This window comes from Euprymna scolopes, chromosome 29, assembly GCF_053919585.1.
Source record: "Euprymna scolopes isolate OS-2025 chromosome 29, ASM5391958v1, whole genome shotgun sequence".
Taxonomy (NCBI): Eukaryota; Metazoa; Mollusca; class Cephalopoda; order Sepiida; family Sepiolidae; genus Euprymna; species Euprymna scolopes.
In genome coordinates, this window is record NC_136510.1 from 76,815,873 (window position 1) to 76,836,978 (window position 21,106).

The following is a 21,106-nucleotide window of genomic DNA, read 5'->3' on the forward strand; positions in this document are numbered from 1 at the left end:
AAGATAGTTATTTTTGCATAATACGTAAGCAGGTTTATCAGAGATTTTACTTCAAATGTAATTGTCATCTATATCCAATAATGTATAACCACCAACCTTTTATGTGTGTATATCTGTAAGCTCAGTTTTTGTTCGTTTGTTTGAAGAAATTTAGTTGCATTAACAGGAGTTCCAGTACAAATTCCTTAACTTAGTTATATAGTTAAAAATTAATTTTAAAAACTCATGAATATACTTAATTATCAGTGAAAAATATTTGTGTATACCAAAAACTATGGAAAATTATTGAGTAAAATTTTAATAATTAAACAAAACTAACTATTTGGAGTTAAACTCCAAACGACAACAGCATTTTCATATTGAAAGGGAGCTAATCTATGATGTGATGGCTCGACATGCATGTGATTCAGTGTTTGTGAACTAGAAAATAGTAAATGAATTTTATTTTTTATCAAACTTTTACTCAACTTTCCATAATTTTTTTTATGTAGGCTTATATTTTTAAAGAATGAGTAAGTACATCTATGTTTTCCTGTTATTTTATTTTGAATTGGCATATTTTGCATGTATTTTAATATACATTTTATAATGTTGTACTTGTATTTTTTGGTGAGTGGGTATGAATTTTAACCAAATTCAATCCCTTTTAAATATTCTTTTTAGTTTATCCTTCCAACCCACTTCAGATTCCGTTTTTCCAATCACTTCCTATTTCATTTTCTTTTCTGTGCAACTCCAAACTATTTCTTTAAAAACCTGATTCACTTCCCATTTAACTTTTTCCCTCTCATTCCTACAATTATCTCCCCTTAAATTATTTTACTTGATAGAAAAAGGAAAATAAATTCAAGGGAGGTAAATGCGTTGAGCTAGTCGTTAATTACTGTTATTGATCTCAAACAAGCTATATCAGGATGAATATAATAATAAACAGTTTGGATATCCTATGGATCAGAAAGTTCTGGGAACATATACAAGAAATAACAGCTGAAAGTAAGTCATACACCATTCACTATGACAATGTAATTATTACAGCTAAATACCTAAGAAACGGTGCTATTAAGCCTGATATAGTGATATGGGACAAAGTGAAAAAAAACAGCCTCAAAAGTGTCTTCTGTGATTCTGTGTTAAACAGAGCTGAGAAAAAAAACATAAAATATGAAGGTCTTATGTATGACATGAAAAGAAACTGGAATCCTCGGATGATAATCATCAGTCATTATAGTACCAACCAGACTCATGAAAAAGAATTTCAAAACCCTGTCTGGCAAATATACCCAGTGAACCAAGTGCAAGAGAGATACAAACAATTGCACCTAAAGGGATGGTTAGAATCTTAAAAAGATTTTTGCTTGAAATGCACGAGATAGTGAGTGAATGTCTGACATCACTGGGAGGATGCTCCATCCACAGTTAAAACAAGAAAATTAAAAAAGAAAATTTTAAAACCTAAGGTTTCTCTTTATATTTAACATTAAAAAAAATGAGTTTACGTATATATATATATATATTACATAAAAGGTTGGTGCTTATATAGTATTGGACAAGTGAAAATCACATTTTGAATAAAAACAGATATATTCAAGTATTATGCAAAAAAAAAAAAAAAAGTATCCTCATCAAAAAATTAGGAAAAATTATCAAGTAGAATCTTATGACTAGTTTTTGTATTTTGCTGATCCACCATTCATTATTCCTTGGTTAAATGACAGACTGAGTTATCTCTCCCTGTTTTATGAGATATCTCTCAGTGATTGATTGGCAAAATGCGATAAAGCCGGTTTTATTTTTAATTAAAATTCTACTTGATAAGGTTTACTAATATTTTTGTGTAAATACTTATTTTTGCTTTATATGTAAGTATATTCAGTTCTTCAGTTAATTTATTTGGAACTGTGATTTTCACTTGTGCTTAATACTATGTAAGCACCTTTTTTCTTTTTATTAATTACAAAACAAAAATAATCTGCTCAGAACTAATGTCGAACACTGTCTTTTTTTTTTTTTTTTGGCAGATTACAGAAAACAAAAGACAAAATATAACTTATTTGTAAAAAAAAAAAATTTTTAATTTATGCTATATTTTTTTTAATTTATAAAAAACATTCAGTTAAACTCTTTAGACTTATGAGATTTAAACTCAGTTATTAACAGTGTAAAAAAAAAAACCTTCCACCTTAATGTTTACGCTATCTATTCCTTTTCTATTAATTAATCACGTTTCTATTTGTGTACAAATTCCAAAAACACCATAACTTTTTAATAGCATATAGATAATAAATGGGCTTCTCCATGGTTCTACTCAAAATGAATATGGATACTAAGAAAAAATTAGCAACAAATCTCTATGATGTACTTACTTATAAGGGAAAATAAACACTGGTCACAAAAAATATGGAAAAAATACATGTTATCAGCATTATGAAAGTCAAAGTAGCTGGGAGTCACATGCAAAAAAATGAATTATCTCCCTTGAATTTCATAATCATGGTGGTGATATTCAATGTATGACTGAAAGTTGAAATTAATTTCTAAAAACAAAACTACTGGATGAATTTCCATAATTTTTGTGAGCGGTATATATTCTCTCTCTCCTCCCTCAAAAAAAAAAAAAAAAAAACCCTACAGGTTTGTTTTTATTTTTATTTTTAGGAGGTTTTTAGTAACATCCATATTTAAACTAGATGGAACTATGCAGAAGCCTCAAATGAAGATGCATTCAGCTAGTTTCTGGGAAAGAAAAAACGGTACTTACATTGAACTCATTGGCTATTCCAAATTGAATGGCTTCCTAAAACGAAAAGTTTTTAAAAAATTTCAAAACGATAAATCTCATTGGAAAATCATTTAAATATATTTTAAGGAATACAACATTTTTGGTTCTTTCTAGAATTCACCTTATATTAAAAAAAAAAAAAAGATTGTTTTCAAAACAATGGACAAGACAGGCACTATTCAGTTACATATAAAATTTATTTTCTCATTTAAAAATGAAATTACTTTATCAATTTACCTAATTTTTGGAATATGTTATTTTTGTTTCATCATGGAATATATACATCATACAGCTTCCTATTTTCTTTTTTTTACATGGGTGAATTCTGAACAAGCACCAAATTTTTATACTTTTATTGCCTGTGTGGCAGTTCACGTTCAAACATAACTTTGAATTAAAGTTTTTAAAGTACATTATAAAATTGCAAAATGTTAGCTTGATATGTCCGTGTGCATCACTCATTTCAGTAATTTAGAAAGTAAATAATTAGCTAGGATAACAGTCAGTCTCTCCCCTTCCTGTGTCAATTCTCCCAAAATAAAACTATGAAAACTCTAAGCAGACATCTCCCTGTATTACTTCATGAAAAGAAGCTTACTTCTATAGCAACTACTAGACGAGACAGAAACGATAAAGAATATTAGTGGCATCAAATAAGTACGTATATACACCGTGCATGACTTATTTTGTAATCGAAAATGCTTCATACGATTTCACTTTTCGTATGAAGAACTATCAATTTTATTGTAAACTCATTTCTTTTTACCTATTAGCACCCATTGTCCCTTTTTATTTTTTTTTTAGAACTAGGACAATTAAATATATTTCAGAAACATCTGTATTTTTCAGATATATCTATAACTAACCTGGGTGCCTGGCATTGCCCGGGTGTTTGGAGATGTGCGTTGAGCAAAAAAAAAAAAGTGGTAGTAAGTAGGCAGGCTCAAACTCATGACGCGAAGGCAGAAAAGAAAATGAAAGAAAACCTGACGTCTTACCCCTACTCTATGACGCGACCGAAAGTTCCAAACATTAAAATTAGGCAAAGTCAATCAAACCAATACTATAACTTGCAAAAAATGGCTTGCAAAAAATTGACCCCTCCTTGTAGAAAACTGCCCAGTTGAGGGTGAAGGAATTAATGTTTTGTTTTTGACCAATTTTTCAATATTTATCATCAGAGATATTGAGCTTCAAAATGATCTCGTGAAAATCTGTCACCTCCGTCAAAAGTTTTAGGCAGACATACAAACATACATTTAAGAGATTTATATCATAGACTAGCCTGGGTACCTGATGTTGCCCGGGTGTTTGAGCAAAAAAAAAAAAAAAAAAAAAAAAAAAAAATTTTTTTAAAAGTGGTAGTAGGCAGACAGGCTCAAACCCGTACTGCAAAGGAAGAATGTGAAAAAAAAAAAAAAAAAAAAAAAAAAAAAAAAAAAAAGTGACGTGCTTGCTATTGAGTCCATCACTAAACCGGAAGTGACGTAGATTTAAATTAAGGCTAGACAATCGAAAAGAGGGGATGACTTTCGAAAATATTGACAAAAAAAAGCGACCTCTCCCTGTAGATGGTGAAGGAATTAATGTTTTGACAAATTTTTCGATATTTGTCATCCGAAGGATTCAGCTTCAAAATGATACCGATCTCGTAAAAATCAGTCGCCTGTCGAAAGTTTTAGGCAGACATACAAACATACATATATACATGCATACATTTAAACAGACAGGTGGGATTTATATTATAGATTACTCAAAGATGTGTTCGGGGCATGGCCGGTGTTCTTTGATCTAACATTACATTTTTAGGTGAAAGAAAAAGTTATATATTTTGTTCAGTCTCACACGTAAGGCGCCGGCACGTATTTACAACATAACACAATATGTTCTTTTTTTTTTCTCTTTCCTGTCAGATAGGAGTCCTTTACTTTTAATCAGCTATGGTGTTGCAGTAATTCTTTCTAGGACCTACGTCTCACTTTCGAACGAGGAGGAGACTCGCATGCTTGTCAAGCATTTCAACTCACTTCCTTTTGATCTTGATATGTATATATTCATTTTATTTTGTGAAGTCATATTCACGCAACAGCTTAAATGCCAACATGACATTAACTCCGCACATGAGTCGTCAATGTGTCCTGGCTTGGTCATTTAAATGACAGAATCAGCAACTACATTGCAGAAGTTTTGGACCACTAACATCATTCTATTTTCATGATGCAGAATCAGAAGAAAACAAAATTGAAAAAAAAAAAAAAAAAAAAATGAACTCACCTCGTGGTTTCCAAAGAGAAAGTCCACGTATGGCAACGTCTGCATGAGTGGTTCTTTGAAAAACTGACAAATAAATGGTGCTGACAAATTGGAGCAGAAGACTTTATTTTGTTCACAGGCATATTTGGCGATACGTAGAATGGCAGATGGACTCACAGTGAGGGGAAAACCCTGGAAAAAAAGTAAAAAAATAAAACATTATCGAATCAAGTTCAAATATATCAATAACATGAACTAAAAAAAATTTTTACAAAATTGCTCTCTCTCTCTCTCTCTCTATATATATATATATATATATATATATATATATATCAATGTGGCTAGACAAACACCTATCCTAAGCCCTGGATCAAACCAACAACCATCAAGTTGATAGTAGCCCTACTCAATAGGTCACAAGATCAACACTAGCAGTAATGATCTCTAACAATGCTTTATACAAACATTGACCACCACATCCAGAGTACTTCATTTGTTTTTTTTTATTTACAAAGAGCTTTGCAATTACACTAAAACAGTAGCAGGCGATATCATTACCAAGAGTGCTCAACTCAAGAAGTGGGGGGGGGGCTTTTATATAATCATCCACAGAGCTGTCATCACAAGCACACAAAATTTTCTATCTGCTTTTCACAATTTATTCACCCAATGCAATTTTAAGTCATCCTCTACTCTTTAATAAAGACCAATGTGTATTTATTCATATATAAACATGTATCTGTCTATCACACAAAAGTCAGAGTCAAAATAAATCAGAGGGGTGTAAAGCAAATATCAAGTTGCACATACATACAAACCCTGCAGTCTAACATTAATTTGGAAAGAAATCCCCTCATTATTTTTATAACGAGACTTTCCTTATCTTTTTTCAATACTGATTGATAGGTAATTTTCTTCTTTTTTTTTTTAAGTTTCTAGTTTGAAATATTTTTTCCTTATTTCTCTTAACTTTACCAATGGAAACTTTATTTTGTAAAAGCACTAGCAACGCATAATTTTATTCTTTCATAATTTTTAAGGAGAGTGTACACTCATAAATAGGGCTATGACCAGAGAATATTCTTATTGCTTTGACTCTCGAGTATATATCCGACACAGTTAGACCCGGTTAATCAATCGAGAACCACATCACTGTATCTAAAAACATAGATATTAACTGATATATACTCGAAGGTCAAAGCAATGAAAAGAATATTCTCTTGTCATCGCCCTACTTATAAATTATAAAATCACTTAACTCTGAGGATTGTTTATAAAAAAAAAAGGAGGGGGGGTTAACATGTCCATTATTGGACACAAACTTCAGAAGCCAGGGGAGATAATTCTTAAATTTTTCTTTTTCTGAAGCCAGAAGAAACCTGTTCAACCAGGCTAAAGTGAACATTATTGCAACAACAGCAGATATATCTATAAAATATAACTAGTTCTTTACCCCATTTTTTAAATGACTGTAAGTGGAATGTTTCATTGTATTAATAACAATGTATTAATATATTACTTTTATAATATAAAAGTAGGATTACCAAAATAAATTGTAAAATTTGACTAATTTGCATATTCCATCTTCAGCTCTTGTAAAGGTTGATAATGAACTAGGTTTCACTAAAAGAATAAGCATAAAATTAGTGCTGGATGATTAATCGGAATTAGGAATCGGAAAAAACTGGAACTCACTGGGGTATTGAAATAAATATCAGGAAAATTTAACTTATTTTCCAATGCCCAGAACGATTCTTTTTAATATTTTTATTTCTTTGTTTTTGTTTAAAATTTAATTTTTCATGGCTTTTATTAATAATGCAATGATAAATATTTATTGATTTTAATTACCAGTAAGACTAAAATCTATAGGTCACACCCACAAGTGTATTTTTCGTCTGTGTAAATATATGCCCATATTAGATGGGGTTTTGTGATAATCTGTCCCCCTCCACACACAAACAAAAAAAAAAAACTACTGTATATTTAGAAATTTAAAACAAATTAGAAATTTAGAATAGAATCAATATTGTATCGAAATCTGAGAAAATATTGGAATCGTCCCATGACTACATAAAATGAACAGAAAATTTAAGATGTTGAAAACATGCACTTTATTAAACAAATGAATTGAATATATTTTTATTTTTAACAATAAAAACCATTGTAAAAAGTTTCTGACTTAGGTCAGTGTGATAACATTTTTTTTAAAATAATTTGACCGAGCAAATAAGCATCATTTTTAATTATTAAACATAAAAGTAGGTTTGAAACTAATTAACATTAAATTGGGATAAAAAAATATAATACAAGAATACTTGAACACTGAAACATTTTTCCATTACAATTAATCAATCGAATATTAAAAAATTGAAAAGATTCATTAAACTCATTAATATACAGAGCATAAAAATTGCATAAGCTGTAACAATGTTACTTATCATAAATTTTATTTCCAAATATAAAAAAAGTTTTCCTAATCTAACAAGAACATCTTATAACTAATAATTGCAACTAAATTGTTATTAAAAAATAATAGACTCAGAGTTAAATGTCCGAAGTGATAGATTAACTAGTATTAAAAAATATCTTTAATTAGAAATAATTACGATTGAAACAAACTTAACAATTCCAGTGTAAAAAGGATTCTAAATTCTCTTATTTTTGCTTGTTTTCGAAATGAAACCTAGTTATTCTTCCTGCCTCATTCAACCACTTTTACAAAAGCACTAATGTTTTCCCTATTCACTGTAGTGTCTAATTAGATTATATATAGTTGGACACGAAACTCCAAAACTATTTTTGAAGGAACAAATGTAATCAACAAAGTGATACATACAGCAATGTAATAGTACTTTGCTTTCTCGACCAACGCCCAGTTATCGGCATCGTCTAAGTGGGATTCTGTGAAGCAATTTGCAGCGGCAAGATTGGCACAGAGTGATCTGGAAAAGAGAAGTACAAAGGGAAAACCATTTTATAAAGAATGAAAACAAACAAAAAAAAAAAAGAAAAGCCGTTAATTCGGATTATTCAGACTACTGTTCTCATTTCGACTTGAGGCAGCATTCATCCTGAACGGGTTGAGCCTGCTCCTCCCATAGAGCACACAATTTTCTGGATGAACACAGACCATACAAAACAGTAAACAGCGGCCAAGACAATTATGGACAGCCAGACCTGGGGCCAGTAACAAACACTGTAGACCTGTAAACTTTGACAATGTGTAACCATGTCTTCAGCTCGCCTCCCAGGTGTCTTCGTTAATCTTGGAATGGTTCTGAAACTATTGCTTCGTAGGTGACCTCTCCTGGGTTGCAGCACATAGTAAAAGCCTAACCAGCAAAGTCTCCTCTTTAAAAAAGATTGATTGGGACGCAATGCAGTATCATTCTCATCATTAGTGTTATTTTTACATTTCAGCCGATGTAATCTCTGGCCTTCATCAGGTATGTCTATTGAGCTCAGGAATCTGCACAGAATTTCTAACGGAAACCTCTATTTAATTCACAGAGGTAGTATGCTCTCGTTCCATCAGTCATGATTCAGTAAAAGTCTTAAGTAATCCGCAATTCGGTATTTTTGAGATGTGGAGTGATAATTTGGATTATGTAAACTACTTGATTATTATATTCTCAATTCTCAAAATTCCATACAGATTTCTGAATAGAAAAATTCTTAAGTTTGACAAAATCAAGCTGAACAAGGTGGAAGGTTACATCAACTGAGTATCAACCATGCAGGATTGAACATTCAAACTACAAAAGAGTATCACTAAATTTTACCTAATATGTTATCTGTTATGACACACGTCACCTAAAAAATTCATAATTAATTTGAATTGGTTATCTTCATGTTTCGACCGATGTAACCTTTTAAACTTTTTCAGATACATCTTTTCAAACTCCAGAATCATTATCTCGAGGACCTATATGAACTTTTGAACTAAATGGTTTATTTAATACACAGAGGCATATTGTCCTTGTTCGTTCAGCCATGACCGGGTAGAAGTATTAATTATTATGATATCCTATGATATTATTGCCTGCAATAAAGATTGAACCATTAACCGGCAAAAAACTAGAACTAATGGTAATAAGCAATTTTATCCATTGTGCCACAATTGAAAGGTTTAATTCAAAATTCTGTACAGGTTCTCAGAGTTTGACTATGAGGTCCCAAAGTTTGAAAAGATACACCTGGAAAAAGGATAGAAATTACATCGGTGTAAATGTTGTGAAAATAGATATGAGAATTATCAATCCCAATTCTGAAGCATAGAAAGCAGTTTATGTTAAATTGAAAGGGAAACAATAACTTTTGTATTCTTCAAATCTTCGACTCCATTTTGAAATAAATGCTTTAATTTTATATGCTATTTCCTCAACATTTCCTGGTAAATTTAAAACTCGAAATATTATGTTAGAAATTCAGGTTATAAGAAAAGAAAGAAAAAAATGGACTAATCTTCAATTTTTGGTTTCTCCCTGTAAAATGTTGTACACTGCTCCTCATTTTCACACATTCTCTTCAAAACATTTGTACATCTACAAAAAGAGTCAGATACGTCTTAAGATGCAGTGTTGCTCATCTAAATCTGACACCTCAGGTTTCTGAATTCTGTAGAAACAGTGACTACAAAGAAGTATCATCAGTGTACAGATGTAACCCAATCGCCTTTGTGATCGCGCTATGATAAAACATAAGATGAGTATTTGATGCAAATCAATGAAGCTCTGGATGCGTGTGTGTGTGTGATACTGTTGCGTAGCATAGGAGGAACCCCAAACATTGTCCGTCGCTAGCTATTTGGTCCCGTTAGCCCTCAATGATTTTCTTCTCTGCCTGATTTCTTATCCCTCATCTTAAAATCCAATCTCTCAGCCGCCAAGTGTCCTAAACTGGACACTGTCCTCAACTGTTGCAAACCCAAGACCGTTCGCAACTGTCGCAAAACACATTGATACTCTTAAAACTGCCCGTAAAAATAACTAAATATATGGGTAGTTTATCCATTAGAAGCGTTGAGTGAAATTTGAAAATTAAAGATACGTGTTGAATTGAACACATTTGAAGCCAAATAACTGCAATGCAAATTTTTTTTTTTTTATATAAAATAAACTTGTTTATTTTTAAAGAAATATTTCAGAGATATACTCCTTTTTCAATCTATATATATATTTTTTCTCTTATTCTTCGCCATGGTGTTGAATGTGAATTAAGTCCACGTGATAACTGCGGGTTTCTATGTAGTTAGATAGTAACACGTGGTCGTATCTTATTTAACTAAATATATATCCGGCCCTTTTGTTCCTGTTCACTGCCACGTCTTAATTAACAATACCATTTCAGCTGCCTTTTGTGTGCATCGGTGAACAACTTTCTATATCCTTGTTCTGACGATAAACTTATTTCCTCTTTTTTTGTTATGTTTTTTCCTTTTTGTTATAGTTTTTCTCTTTTTGTCATAGTGTTTTTTCCTCTTTTTTGTTATGTGTTTTTTGCTCCTTTTTTAATTCTTAACACTTTTTTAAGGGGAGGGTGTTGATATTAGGTTGGTGCGCAAAAATAATGTAATTTTTTGACATTCAACTTCAAAAGATCATAACTCCTTTTATAATAAACTTTCTTAATCGAAATAAAAACCATTAGAATCCATTCATTTCTGCCAAGTTTATTTATCCCATTAGTATAGAAATCTGGAGTTCTGGAAGCGATGAAGATTGAAGCCCGATTCAGCATCATCTTGGCTTTTGAAGCATTTTTCGTGCAGGAAGTTGTCAAGATGCCTGAAAAAGTGATAATCGGTGGGTTAGAGGTCCAGTGAATATGACGGATGAGGCAGAATCTCATAGTCCAATTCGTTCAGCTTCTGCAGGGTCAGTTGAGCAACATGTGAGCGAGCGTTGTCATGGAGGAGAATTGGTCCCTTCATATTGACCAATCTCGGGCACATATTTTGGAGCTTCTGCCGCATTTCGTCAATTTGTCAACAGTACTTCTCCACTGTAATCATTTTGCCCAGATTCAAGAAGCTGCTTTGAGTTCAACAGCAACTTCTCATGTGGTTTTATGAAGATCAGCTTCAATTAAGGCTTTCAAATGTTCACTATCAACCGCAGTTGGCCAGCCGCGACCATGTTCATCTTCAAGGCTCTCATCACCATTGCAAAATTTCTTGAATCATTGTTGTGCCACACGTTTGTTAGTGGTTCCTGGGCCAAATGCATCATTGATATCACAAGTTGTCTCGGCAGTTTTTCAGCCTAGTTTGAACTGGAACAAGAAAATCGTGCAGATTTGAATTTTGTCCATGTTGAAAAGCCTGCAAAAAAATGAACGAAGAGATTGAGAACGGTAACGAATAACGCTATTCAATAGAGTGAAAACCGCGCTTCAAAATGATATATAACAACTAATATATATATATATATATATATATATATATCAATGAATTAAATCAGGAATCATGTATAAAAGTGATATATATATAAGAAAATGTTTTTGCACCAACCTAATATTATCACACAGGGGTTGGATAAAACGTTGGAAAATAATCAAAGTTAGTGGTTTTCTGAAAAGCAGCCCTCCCATGAAATTCAGCTCAGTAAGCTCCCCCGCAAACTTTTTTTGTTGAAACGGCATTATCCAGATGATTGCTACGCTCTGCTGCAATTTTGTGTGCATTGGCATTGTGCTCTTTCTTCACGATCCTTACAAAGGCTTTAATATCTCTTTAAGACAGCTTCAGCTTCCTTCCAGAATTTTATTTAGAGGAAGATGCTTTCCCTTCTTTTTCATAGGCTGTCATCACCTTTGAGAGAGTTACTCTCAATGCATTCATCATCTCAGACACTTGTACAGTAGCACTTACAATACGAGCACTAACAATCTGTTGCATTTGAAAATCTGATAAATCTATTGTTTTAATTTTTCAAACTAATATGCATTATTTGAAATATAAAATTAAATTTAAACAATTAATTCGGGACCAATAATAACCATAAAGAAAAAAAATGAACCATCATTTTGATAATTTTTTTTCAATTTTATCACCGTTTTAAAATTGATGCAAAATTCACAAAGCATTTCAATTATTTTATCCAACTCCTGTAGTGTCTGGCATTAGTCAACAAAAAAAGTTCAACAGAAAAAATTTGACCACATGTCAAGTGCATCTCTTTGTGCAATTGAACTTGTCTCATCCGCCTTAGTCATCTGTCATCTTATCTACTGACTACAACTATCTCAAGCATGTTGACAACTTCTTGAAAATCTTTAAAAATGTAACCAAAACATGTTTTGAGATATTTTTGTCTCCAGAAGAGAGAGGGGTAAAAAGGGTCAGAACAGAGGAAAGAAGAAAACAGAGAGAAAGAGAAAAATGTATATCTGACCTTTGATTGCCCATAACAACAACAGCGCACGTTCCCGTGGGGGCCTTGTCAGTGTATTGATATTGCACATTCACTTTGGCGTCTGTGGCTTTCTCCACTAAAATATCACCAAATTTATCTTTGCTGATACAACCGAAATATGTAGTCGCTTTGGGCATTTCAATTAACCACTGAAAACAAAAAAGGAAATTATTCAAGTCAAGTTTTGAAATGTGTAAAAACGTATAGAATAATGATGAAATTATAAAAAAAAAAAAAATCCATTAAATTTTTGAGAGATAAGTTATGAAGAGCTTTTAAGTTTTTATTTATCTGCCAAAAATAAAAATCTATCACAAAACTGTCAATTTATCAATTTAATACATAAAAATATTGAGTTGGCGAAAGATTCTAGAAGCATTTTAAAGAAATTTGAAATTTTGAATAAACAGACCAGATGTCTTTAAGACCAAGTTGAAGATGCATACATTAAAAAAAAAAATTTTTTTTTTTTTTTTTTACTTGACCTTTTTATTAATTTCGGATAGTAAAATATCCACCATCAGAGAAAAAAAGATTTTTTTTTTTTTATAACTATACATGGTGCTTCAACATTCTTACATAATAGGTAGAGAACATCTCTTCATATTAACCTTTTTATGTATGTGGTCATGCGTAATGTGATTTCTCTGCTGATTGATATTTTATTATCAAAAATTAATAAAAACAAGTTTAAAAAAAAAAAATTTTTTTTTAATATATATATTTGCATCGTAAACATGGTTTCAAAGAAATTTTGTCTGTTTATTCAAAATTCATAAAATCTCATTACACTACCGCGACTACATGCATAAAAAAAAGTGCATATAATGCGATGCTCACCACCTTAGATCATTTACCAACATCTGATCATTGCTTTGATAACACAATATTTATAATTACAAAAAAAAGCTTTCTGATGATGGATAATTTACTATCCAAAAATTTTTTTTTAAAATTGTTTTTTTTTTTTATCTAATCTAATGATTTTTTCAAAATATATTCACATCTTAAATGTGGTTTCGAAAAGATTTCATCGGTTTATTCAAAGTCTAAACATATGTACTAGTAGTAGCAGTAGTAGGTTAGAATATTTTTTAAAATAAATCAATCTCTTTAATGTTCTTATTTTGTTCTAGCTTGGGATGGGACATCCCACCAGATGCCAGACATTCACTTGCTATCTCATACATTCCAACCAAGAGACCCTTAAGATTCTAACTGTCCCTTTCAGTGCACTCTCTTGCACTTGGTTCATCGAGTATATTTGCCAGGTAGCTTTGGAAATTATTTTGCATGAATTTAGTTGCTCCTATAATTACTGGAGTGATGGAGATCTAAAAAAGGTCATAAGACGTTAGTATTTCATTTCCTTTTCATTCACAACTACGCTCAACCCTGCATCACTAAGATTGCTTCTTTCTCCTTGTCTCAAATCGTTACGTTAGGTTTAATAGTTCTATTTCATAGGTATGTAGCTGCGTGAATTGCAAGGTCATACTTGTTGCAGGACTTCTTTTCAGTAGTTCTTTCTCGTATATGTTCCCAGGACTTGTTGCTACATTTCATATCCAGTTTCTTTTTTACAGATTTTCCAGTAGAGATATTGATAAATTCCACGTGCCCCAGCAGAACCTTACAACTTGAGGTCAAGTGGCTCACACACTACTTTCAAGTGGCAAAACCTGCATCTTTTGTCACTGCTAAGATCACTTCTCTTCTTAAAAGCATTTGTCATCAAGCCTTGATCATAGTGGAGCAACCCTCTTTTTAGCCAGTCTATATAGCTCTTCTTATCTATATAGACCTGGGTGAATTCATCTAGAAAATAGCACGCTGTTGGTTAGCCCATTCTTCCAGTTTTTTTTGCAATGGAAAGTCTTGGTGTATTTTTGGTGACTTGAACTATTTCCATAGTAGGCTTATTTTGAGATTCTGTCTCATTTGTAAGACAGCCTTATCCAAAATGTTTGGCTAGTTTTGTGATTTTTTATTTTTTATTTTTTTTTTTTTTTTTACAAAGGAGTCACCACTTATCAAGACCAGGAGGCCACTCGAGGATAAGGGTTAATGAGTGTACAGTGATCAAGAGGAACATGTCAGTCATCGTTAGTAGTGGAAATTTGGTAAATTGGATTACTTAAGGGGTTGGCTCATCAAGAATTTATTCGCATTGCACTTGCATATTGTAGTAAATTGGAAAGCAGGAAAATGGAATGGAGTGCCACAGGCATGCAGTTCTAAGAAAGAAGTCTTATTCATGGAATCTATGTTTAGGTTTAACCACAGATAAAGAGTGGGGGAAATTATTGATCGTGTTTTCAGCTAGATGAGTGTTTTTCATGAAAGTCAGGCCAGTCACAGATTAGAGCTCAGACGAGCACTGCCATGTCTGTGTTTTGTGACCAGTCAACAATGCCAAATCTGTATTTTATCACAGGCTAGTTAGTTAACAGTTACCTTGCTTTTGTTTTTAAGCTCTGTTTAAAGATTTTCCTTAATACAAGTTGTGTCTCGTTAAATATCTACATTCATTTGTATGTGACCATAAGGGAGATAATTCAGTATATAGTCAAATGAGCATAAGTATCAGCTGGTAGACATATTAGTATGGTTTGTTAACAAGATAGTTTGAACCCTACCCCCGACTTTCTTTTTTCAAATGTCACATCAAGTCCCAGGCCTAACTAATAAAACTTTTAGGCAAAATTTGACTTTATTTACCAACAGTTTCTTTCTAAACTGCAATTTTTTTTTTTTTTAGAATGATTTGTCTTTGGCTTCAAAATACAATTCAGTTGCTGATATCACTTTAGTGGCACTAACTCATTTTCCCCTTTTGAAGTCTGCTAACAGCCGGTAGTCTTGGGATGGAGATCTGGAGAATAGGGTGGGTGCAGAAGAAACAATTCCAAGTGCAATTCCTGTAATTCATATTTTCATTATCTGAACGTTTCAAACCCGCAACTTTCTTCCTTATCGCACTCTAGAATCTTTCCGTCAAACTTGGGAATCTACATGAAGTTTCGAACAGAACCCTTTATTTGATCCACAGAGGATGCTCACATTACGCCAGCCATGACAACATAGAAGTCTTAAAAAAGTCACAATTCTATTCTGAGTATCGTCTGCACTGAGGATGTGACCTTCAACTTCCAGAAGTGCAACTTATGTAATTTTGTCACTGACTTGTGACATGATGCAATCTTTATGAAAGAGCATTTGTGGCCGTTTGTTTTAGTGATTTCTTCTTTTAAATGCACTAATGCTGTATAATAATCTCCATTGATGGATAAACAAGGTACAGTGAGAGAGGACGAGATGTCATCAGATTTAAGCAGGCAAGAAACATTAACATGCACCAATTGAAAGAAAGAAAAAACATCCACATGTAAATACAAAAAGACAAGACCAAAATGAATCTTTTCTGTATTTTGTATTTATCATAGTCAATTTTCGGTGCTAATGCACTTACTGATCCGTGCTATTTTTTAAAATCATATTTCCAAGTTTAATTAAAGTTTTGATTTTTATTCAATTGTAAGGTTAAAGTACAGAATGGGTACAAAATACCCTCCCCATGTTAAGAATGGCTTTTTAAATGTTATTATTTCAGCACAGATCAATAAGTGCACTAGTATCCAATTTTCTATCGATCATTTTATTGTAGCGAATATATACGAGGGGCATGCAATAAGTAATGCTCCTGACCCACTTCCAGTTGTCTGATTTAGCTGAAATTTTGCATGTGCAATGATTTATATCTCTACGGGTTATGTGGCAAATTACAGCTCTGAACTAATTGTGGTTTCTGTTTTACAGGTGTTTGAACTGAGTCAGGTGTGAAATGGAGCCTGTTGAATGTCAAGCAGTGACCCGGTTTTTGTATTTGAAAGGACGCACACCACAGGAGACTTGATGAAATGAAAGAAACTTATAGTGATAATGCCCCATCATATGACCTTGTAAAACGCTAGCATTGTGAATTCAAGCATGGCCGGAAGTCTGTGGAAACAGCTCCCAGACCTGGTCGTCCCCCACCCCCGCTTCTGCCATTGATGAGGCATCTGTCCATCAAGTTGAGGCTGCCATTTTGGAAGATCGGCGCATTACTATTCGCCAAATAGCCCAAGATGTCAAGATTAGTACAGGGTCTGTGGAAACTATCATTCATGACCATTTGCATATGCATAACGCGTCTGCCAGATGGATTCCCAGGTTGCTCACACCATTCCAGAAGCGAGAACGCGTCGAGTGCTCAAGGATGAATTTGGAGATGTGCCAAGAAGATGAGTCAAAGTTTTTCAAAAGACTGATTACACAGGATGAAACCTGGGTCCATCACTATGATCCAGAGATCAAAGCCCAGTCAATGCAGTGGAAGCACTTGGACTCACCACCTCCAAAGAAGGCTCCGGTGACAAGGTCATGCTCACAGTCCTCTGGGACCAGGATGGAGTAGTGATGACAGATTTCCTGGCAAAGGGTACCACAATTACAGGAGCCTATTATGCTTCACTTTTGAAGAAATTAAGGGAAGCACTCAAAATCAAGAGGCAGGGCAAGATCAGCAAAGGTACCCTCCTCTGCAGGACAACGCTCCGGTCCACAACTTGCATGTCGCCAGATCAGAAGCACGGGTGTATGGTTATGAAATCCTCCCACATCTTCCCTACTCTCCTGACCTTGCACCTTCTGACTTCACCTCTTCTCAGCCATCAAGTTGTTTTTGAAAGGAAAGCGTTTCCCAGATGATGCAACCTTGATTTCTGAAGTCACGTCGTGGTTGGAGAACCAACCTGGGGTGTTCTACAAAAACGGTCTCCAAAGCTGCATCAAACGATGGGAGAAATGCATAACTCTGGGTGGTTCCAATGTAGAGAAAGACTAATAACTGTGCCAAGTTTCGTTGCTCTACTGCTATGGGAAGTGGGTCAGGGACATGACTTATTGCACGCCCATCGTATTAGTGATTTCAAAAGAAAATAAAAATGACTTGGGTGCCATCAGCTAGAATTGAAACCAAAGCACAAAAAGAGAAAAAAGATTTTATTTTGTTAAAAGTTTAGAAAGGTTTCATTCTTGGTGAGGAGAAATAATAGTCTGCAGGTAAAGAAAGATATATATTTTTTAATTAATGTTATTTTAATTTGACATGTTTGAAACTGTTTTCTTGATATAATCAAAAGTTTGACAGAGTTATCTCCCTTGTCCTTACATAACACTTTCTGATTAAAATGATATTAGTTTTGAAGCTTTTTTAAATCTTTTCATACAGATAAATATTTTCTGTCTACAGACTTGAAACTTGATATGGGATTTGGACCTGTGAAATAGGTTCAATTTGGTCTTTAGCTGGTAAAAATAGCTAAGGAAGGAGTTAAAATTCAATAAAAATAAAAATTAGCAGGCATAATCGACTTCAAGTGCTCGTCTACATAGGTGCAAATATACATTTATACCTTTTACAAAATTATTTTTATAGTTTTTATATGACGTATATAAGATCTAGTAACTTATGGTAACGAATAAGGCTGGAGAGCTGTATGTTTTGGTTTCAATTCTAGCTGATGGCAAACAAGTCATTTTTATTTTCTTTTGTAATCACTAATATATATTGGCTATGATATAATAATCAACAGAAAATTGAAAATCTGCATAAATTAAGATCATCATAGTACGAGAGAGAGAACAAGATATATTATTGATGGTTGAAGTTAATTTTTATTTTATTATAGCATGAAAAAAAAATAGAAAATCAAAAGAAAACGAACAAAGAAAAATAACTTTGAATTTATTGCAGCTTTATGTTTGTTAAAGGGTATTTGAACGAGACATTCTCTATTTTGCACGGAGCTTGTTCGAAGAATCTTCTAAATATTCTCGAAACAGTTATTATCACCTTACAACAATCACATCTGTGCAAGCTAAAAGAGTACACCACAATTTGGAACTTAACGGGTATATGTTTAAAATGTCTTTCCTCAATTATTTATGGTCTTTTGACCACATTTTAATTGATATTCCCCCTTGCTGTCAACAGCTGCCCTGAAAGATATTTTAATAGTTTGTTTTTTTTTATTTTGAGTTTTCATAGATGCCCTTTTCTTTTATAAATTATTTTTCAACATTTATGTAAAAAATTTAAAAAAATAAAAAAAAAAAACATCCTATTATATTTTCTCTCTTAAAACAGCTAGTTTTAACCAAAAATATCTACTTTCGACCAGAAATGCTAAATATCTGGTCTTTTCTCAGTTACTTTCAGCTTACTTAATTTGGAACTAAATACTTCCTTTTGATTTTCATTTCTTGACCCTTTCCTTGACTACTCATGGTGTCACTTGGTCTGTGTGGTATGATAGATCTGTTGCTTGCATGTTGCCATCTACTTTCTACCTCATCTGCTTCCGGTTGTGAGAAGATGTGGTAGTCCATAGCATCACAAATAGTCTTCCTCATTGATCGTCATTGATCTAGTCTGTTTTATTAAATGTGTGGATAATTGATGTATAGAATGAACAACTGCTGATGTTAACTACAGGGTGGAATGATAAAACTGTCACCCTAGAAAAGACGACATGATTCCATTTCCACATCAGGGGCATTCAACTCCATGATGTATTATACATATCTGCAAACCTAAATACATACAGCACCTAATATTTCCAAATGGTCATCCATCTGGTACTGACCAGGATCAATATTGCTTAACTTTGGTGATCTAAGAATTGCAGTGCAAACATGATTATGTCGTATAAGAACGAAGAAGAAAAGAACAAATAAGTTTTTTAATTTCTTTTTTTTGTCATTAAGATTTAGACATTGTGAGAAGCGTCATAGTCGACATACTTTTGCCTCAGGTGATAGGGAAATGTGCTGCGGCATCCAGGAGGCTTTCAAGTGTTTGATGCTGCAAGTGGCTATCAGCCATCCAATTTCTCACATGAATAGTGTAGCAGTATCAAAACTGAAAACTTTTGAAAAAGGAAAGTTGGTTACGGAGTTGTATTTGTTGTTTTTTCTTATTTTCCGGTTTACCGATCTGCGACACACGAGTTAAAAGCATGAAAAAGGTAAAAGAAGCTTGTTTCATCATCTCTGGGAACAATGTAAATCTTGTTGTATTATGTGCAACCACTAGACAACATCGACAACCCATTGTTTCCATGATCTCCGTCTTTTCCTCTGACCATGTAATTGTCTCTCACATTGGCGGCTGTTGAGATGGCATACACAGATCCACAATTATAAAAAAAAAAAAAAAAAAAAAAAAAAGTAAAAATAAAACAAGCTGAGCATGTGGGGTCCCCTCCACAAGTGAGAAATTTACTTTCACCATGACTAATGTTTGTACAAATTTTTTTAAAAATCCAAGGTGTAGTGCAAACAAATGAACGAATGAATGATTTGGGAGCAATTTTACCCCTATAATGCCCCCTAGGGAGGCAACCAGAGTTATCCCGGAAAATTCATTCTGGCAAAAATTTACTTTTACCATGAGTAATTTTTTGTGCAAAATTTCAAAAACATCCAAGGCGTGGTTATTGAGAAGAGTGCAAACAAATGAGAGTGAATTACTAGGTCCAATCCCTCCTTTGTCGGGGGACCAACAAAACACAAAAACCACAAACTGACACATTGTGCAATATCAGTTGTATTCTGCATGTGCGTGTGATACCATCGGCTCTACACACTAAGATCCACATCTACATCTAATGTTGAGGCTGTGTTCATCAGTCAGTCAATCAATTCATTTCCGCATCTCCTCCGAGCTACAACCTGCCTTAAACTATGTCCAACTCACAACTTGTCAACCATCACGAACTCAAAACTGTCCACAAATCAAATCTAACCATCATAAACTGTCACAAAACTCATTGTCGCTCCTAAAACTAACTAAAATATACTGACTTTTCATTGTCCCAATCATCACCACACCTTAGCATACAATCCACCTCAGCTTCCTTTTGTCTTCCTTGGTGAACAACTTCTTATCCATCGTCTTTCCAACTACCCATATTTCCTATACCTTAGTTAGTCCCAATGAACCGATTTCTTCTTGCCTTTTGTCATACTTTTTCTCTTTCTCCCCCATTTCCTAACACTAGAAGGAAAGCAGGTGAAGGTCGATAGTCTCACAATTACACTGATCGTAATAATTTAAAATCCTACCTGTACAACTCTCAATGAATTCTGTGTGGCACCTCCTGGGATGAATTCAACATCTTTGAAGGTCTCCACCATCTCTGAATACCTAGATGTAAAAAGAAAATTCAGTTACAATACAAGGGCATTCTCTTTGTGTGTGTGTGTGTGTGTGTGTGTGTGTGTGTGTGTGTGTGTGTGTGTGTGTGTCTATCAGTCATAATTTTTGTTAACAAATATCTTGTTTTAGAAATGGAAAAATATTGCATTAATACCAGGCACAGCCAAAAAAAATGGAAGAAAAACCAAGTTTTAAAAAAAAAAAACAATTAAAACCCATTATTCTTGAGCAACTTTTTTTTTTTTTTTTAAACCTGAATTTTATATGAAAAGCAGAATAGAAAACTTTTTCTATTTTTAATGGAATTTAAAATTTTCCAAAAAACACCATTCACCATCATTTTTGTCTTGATGGATAACACTTAAACATTGTTTTAAAAGATTTTTTTGA

At 33.2% G+C, this 21,106-nt stretch overlaps 1 protein-coding gene across 1 annotated transcript in view; it reads right to left on the reverse strand.

The window, feature by feature from the left end:
• LOC145252728 (adenosine kinase-like) overlaps window positions 1-21,106 on the reverse strand; it is a 134,489-nt gene that overhangs the window by 64,266 nt on the left and 49,117 nt on the right. The window contains exons 4-8 of the mRNA XM_080112582.1: window positions 20,623-20,704; window positions 12,430-12,599; window positions 7,872-7,977; window positions 5,054-5,224; window positions 2,759-2,794 (exon numbers count right to left, since the gene is read on the reverse strand). Coding sequence (XP_079968708.1) covers window positions 2,759-2,794; window positions 5,054-5,224; window positions 7,872-7,977; window positions 12,430-12,599; window positions 20,623-20,704 — 565 coding nt within the window. The remainder of the gene's footprint in view (window positions 1-2,758; window positions 2,795-5,053; window positions 5,225-7,871; window positions 7,978-12,429; window positions 12,600-20,622; window positions 20,705-21,106) is intronic.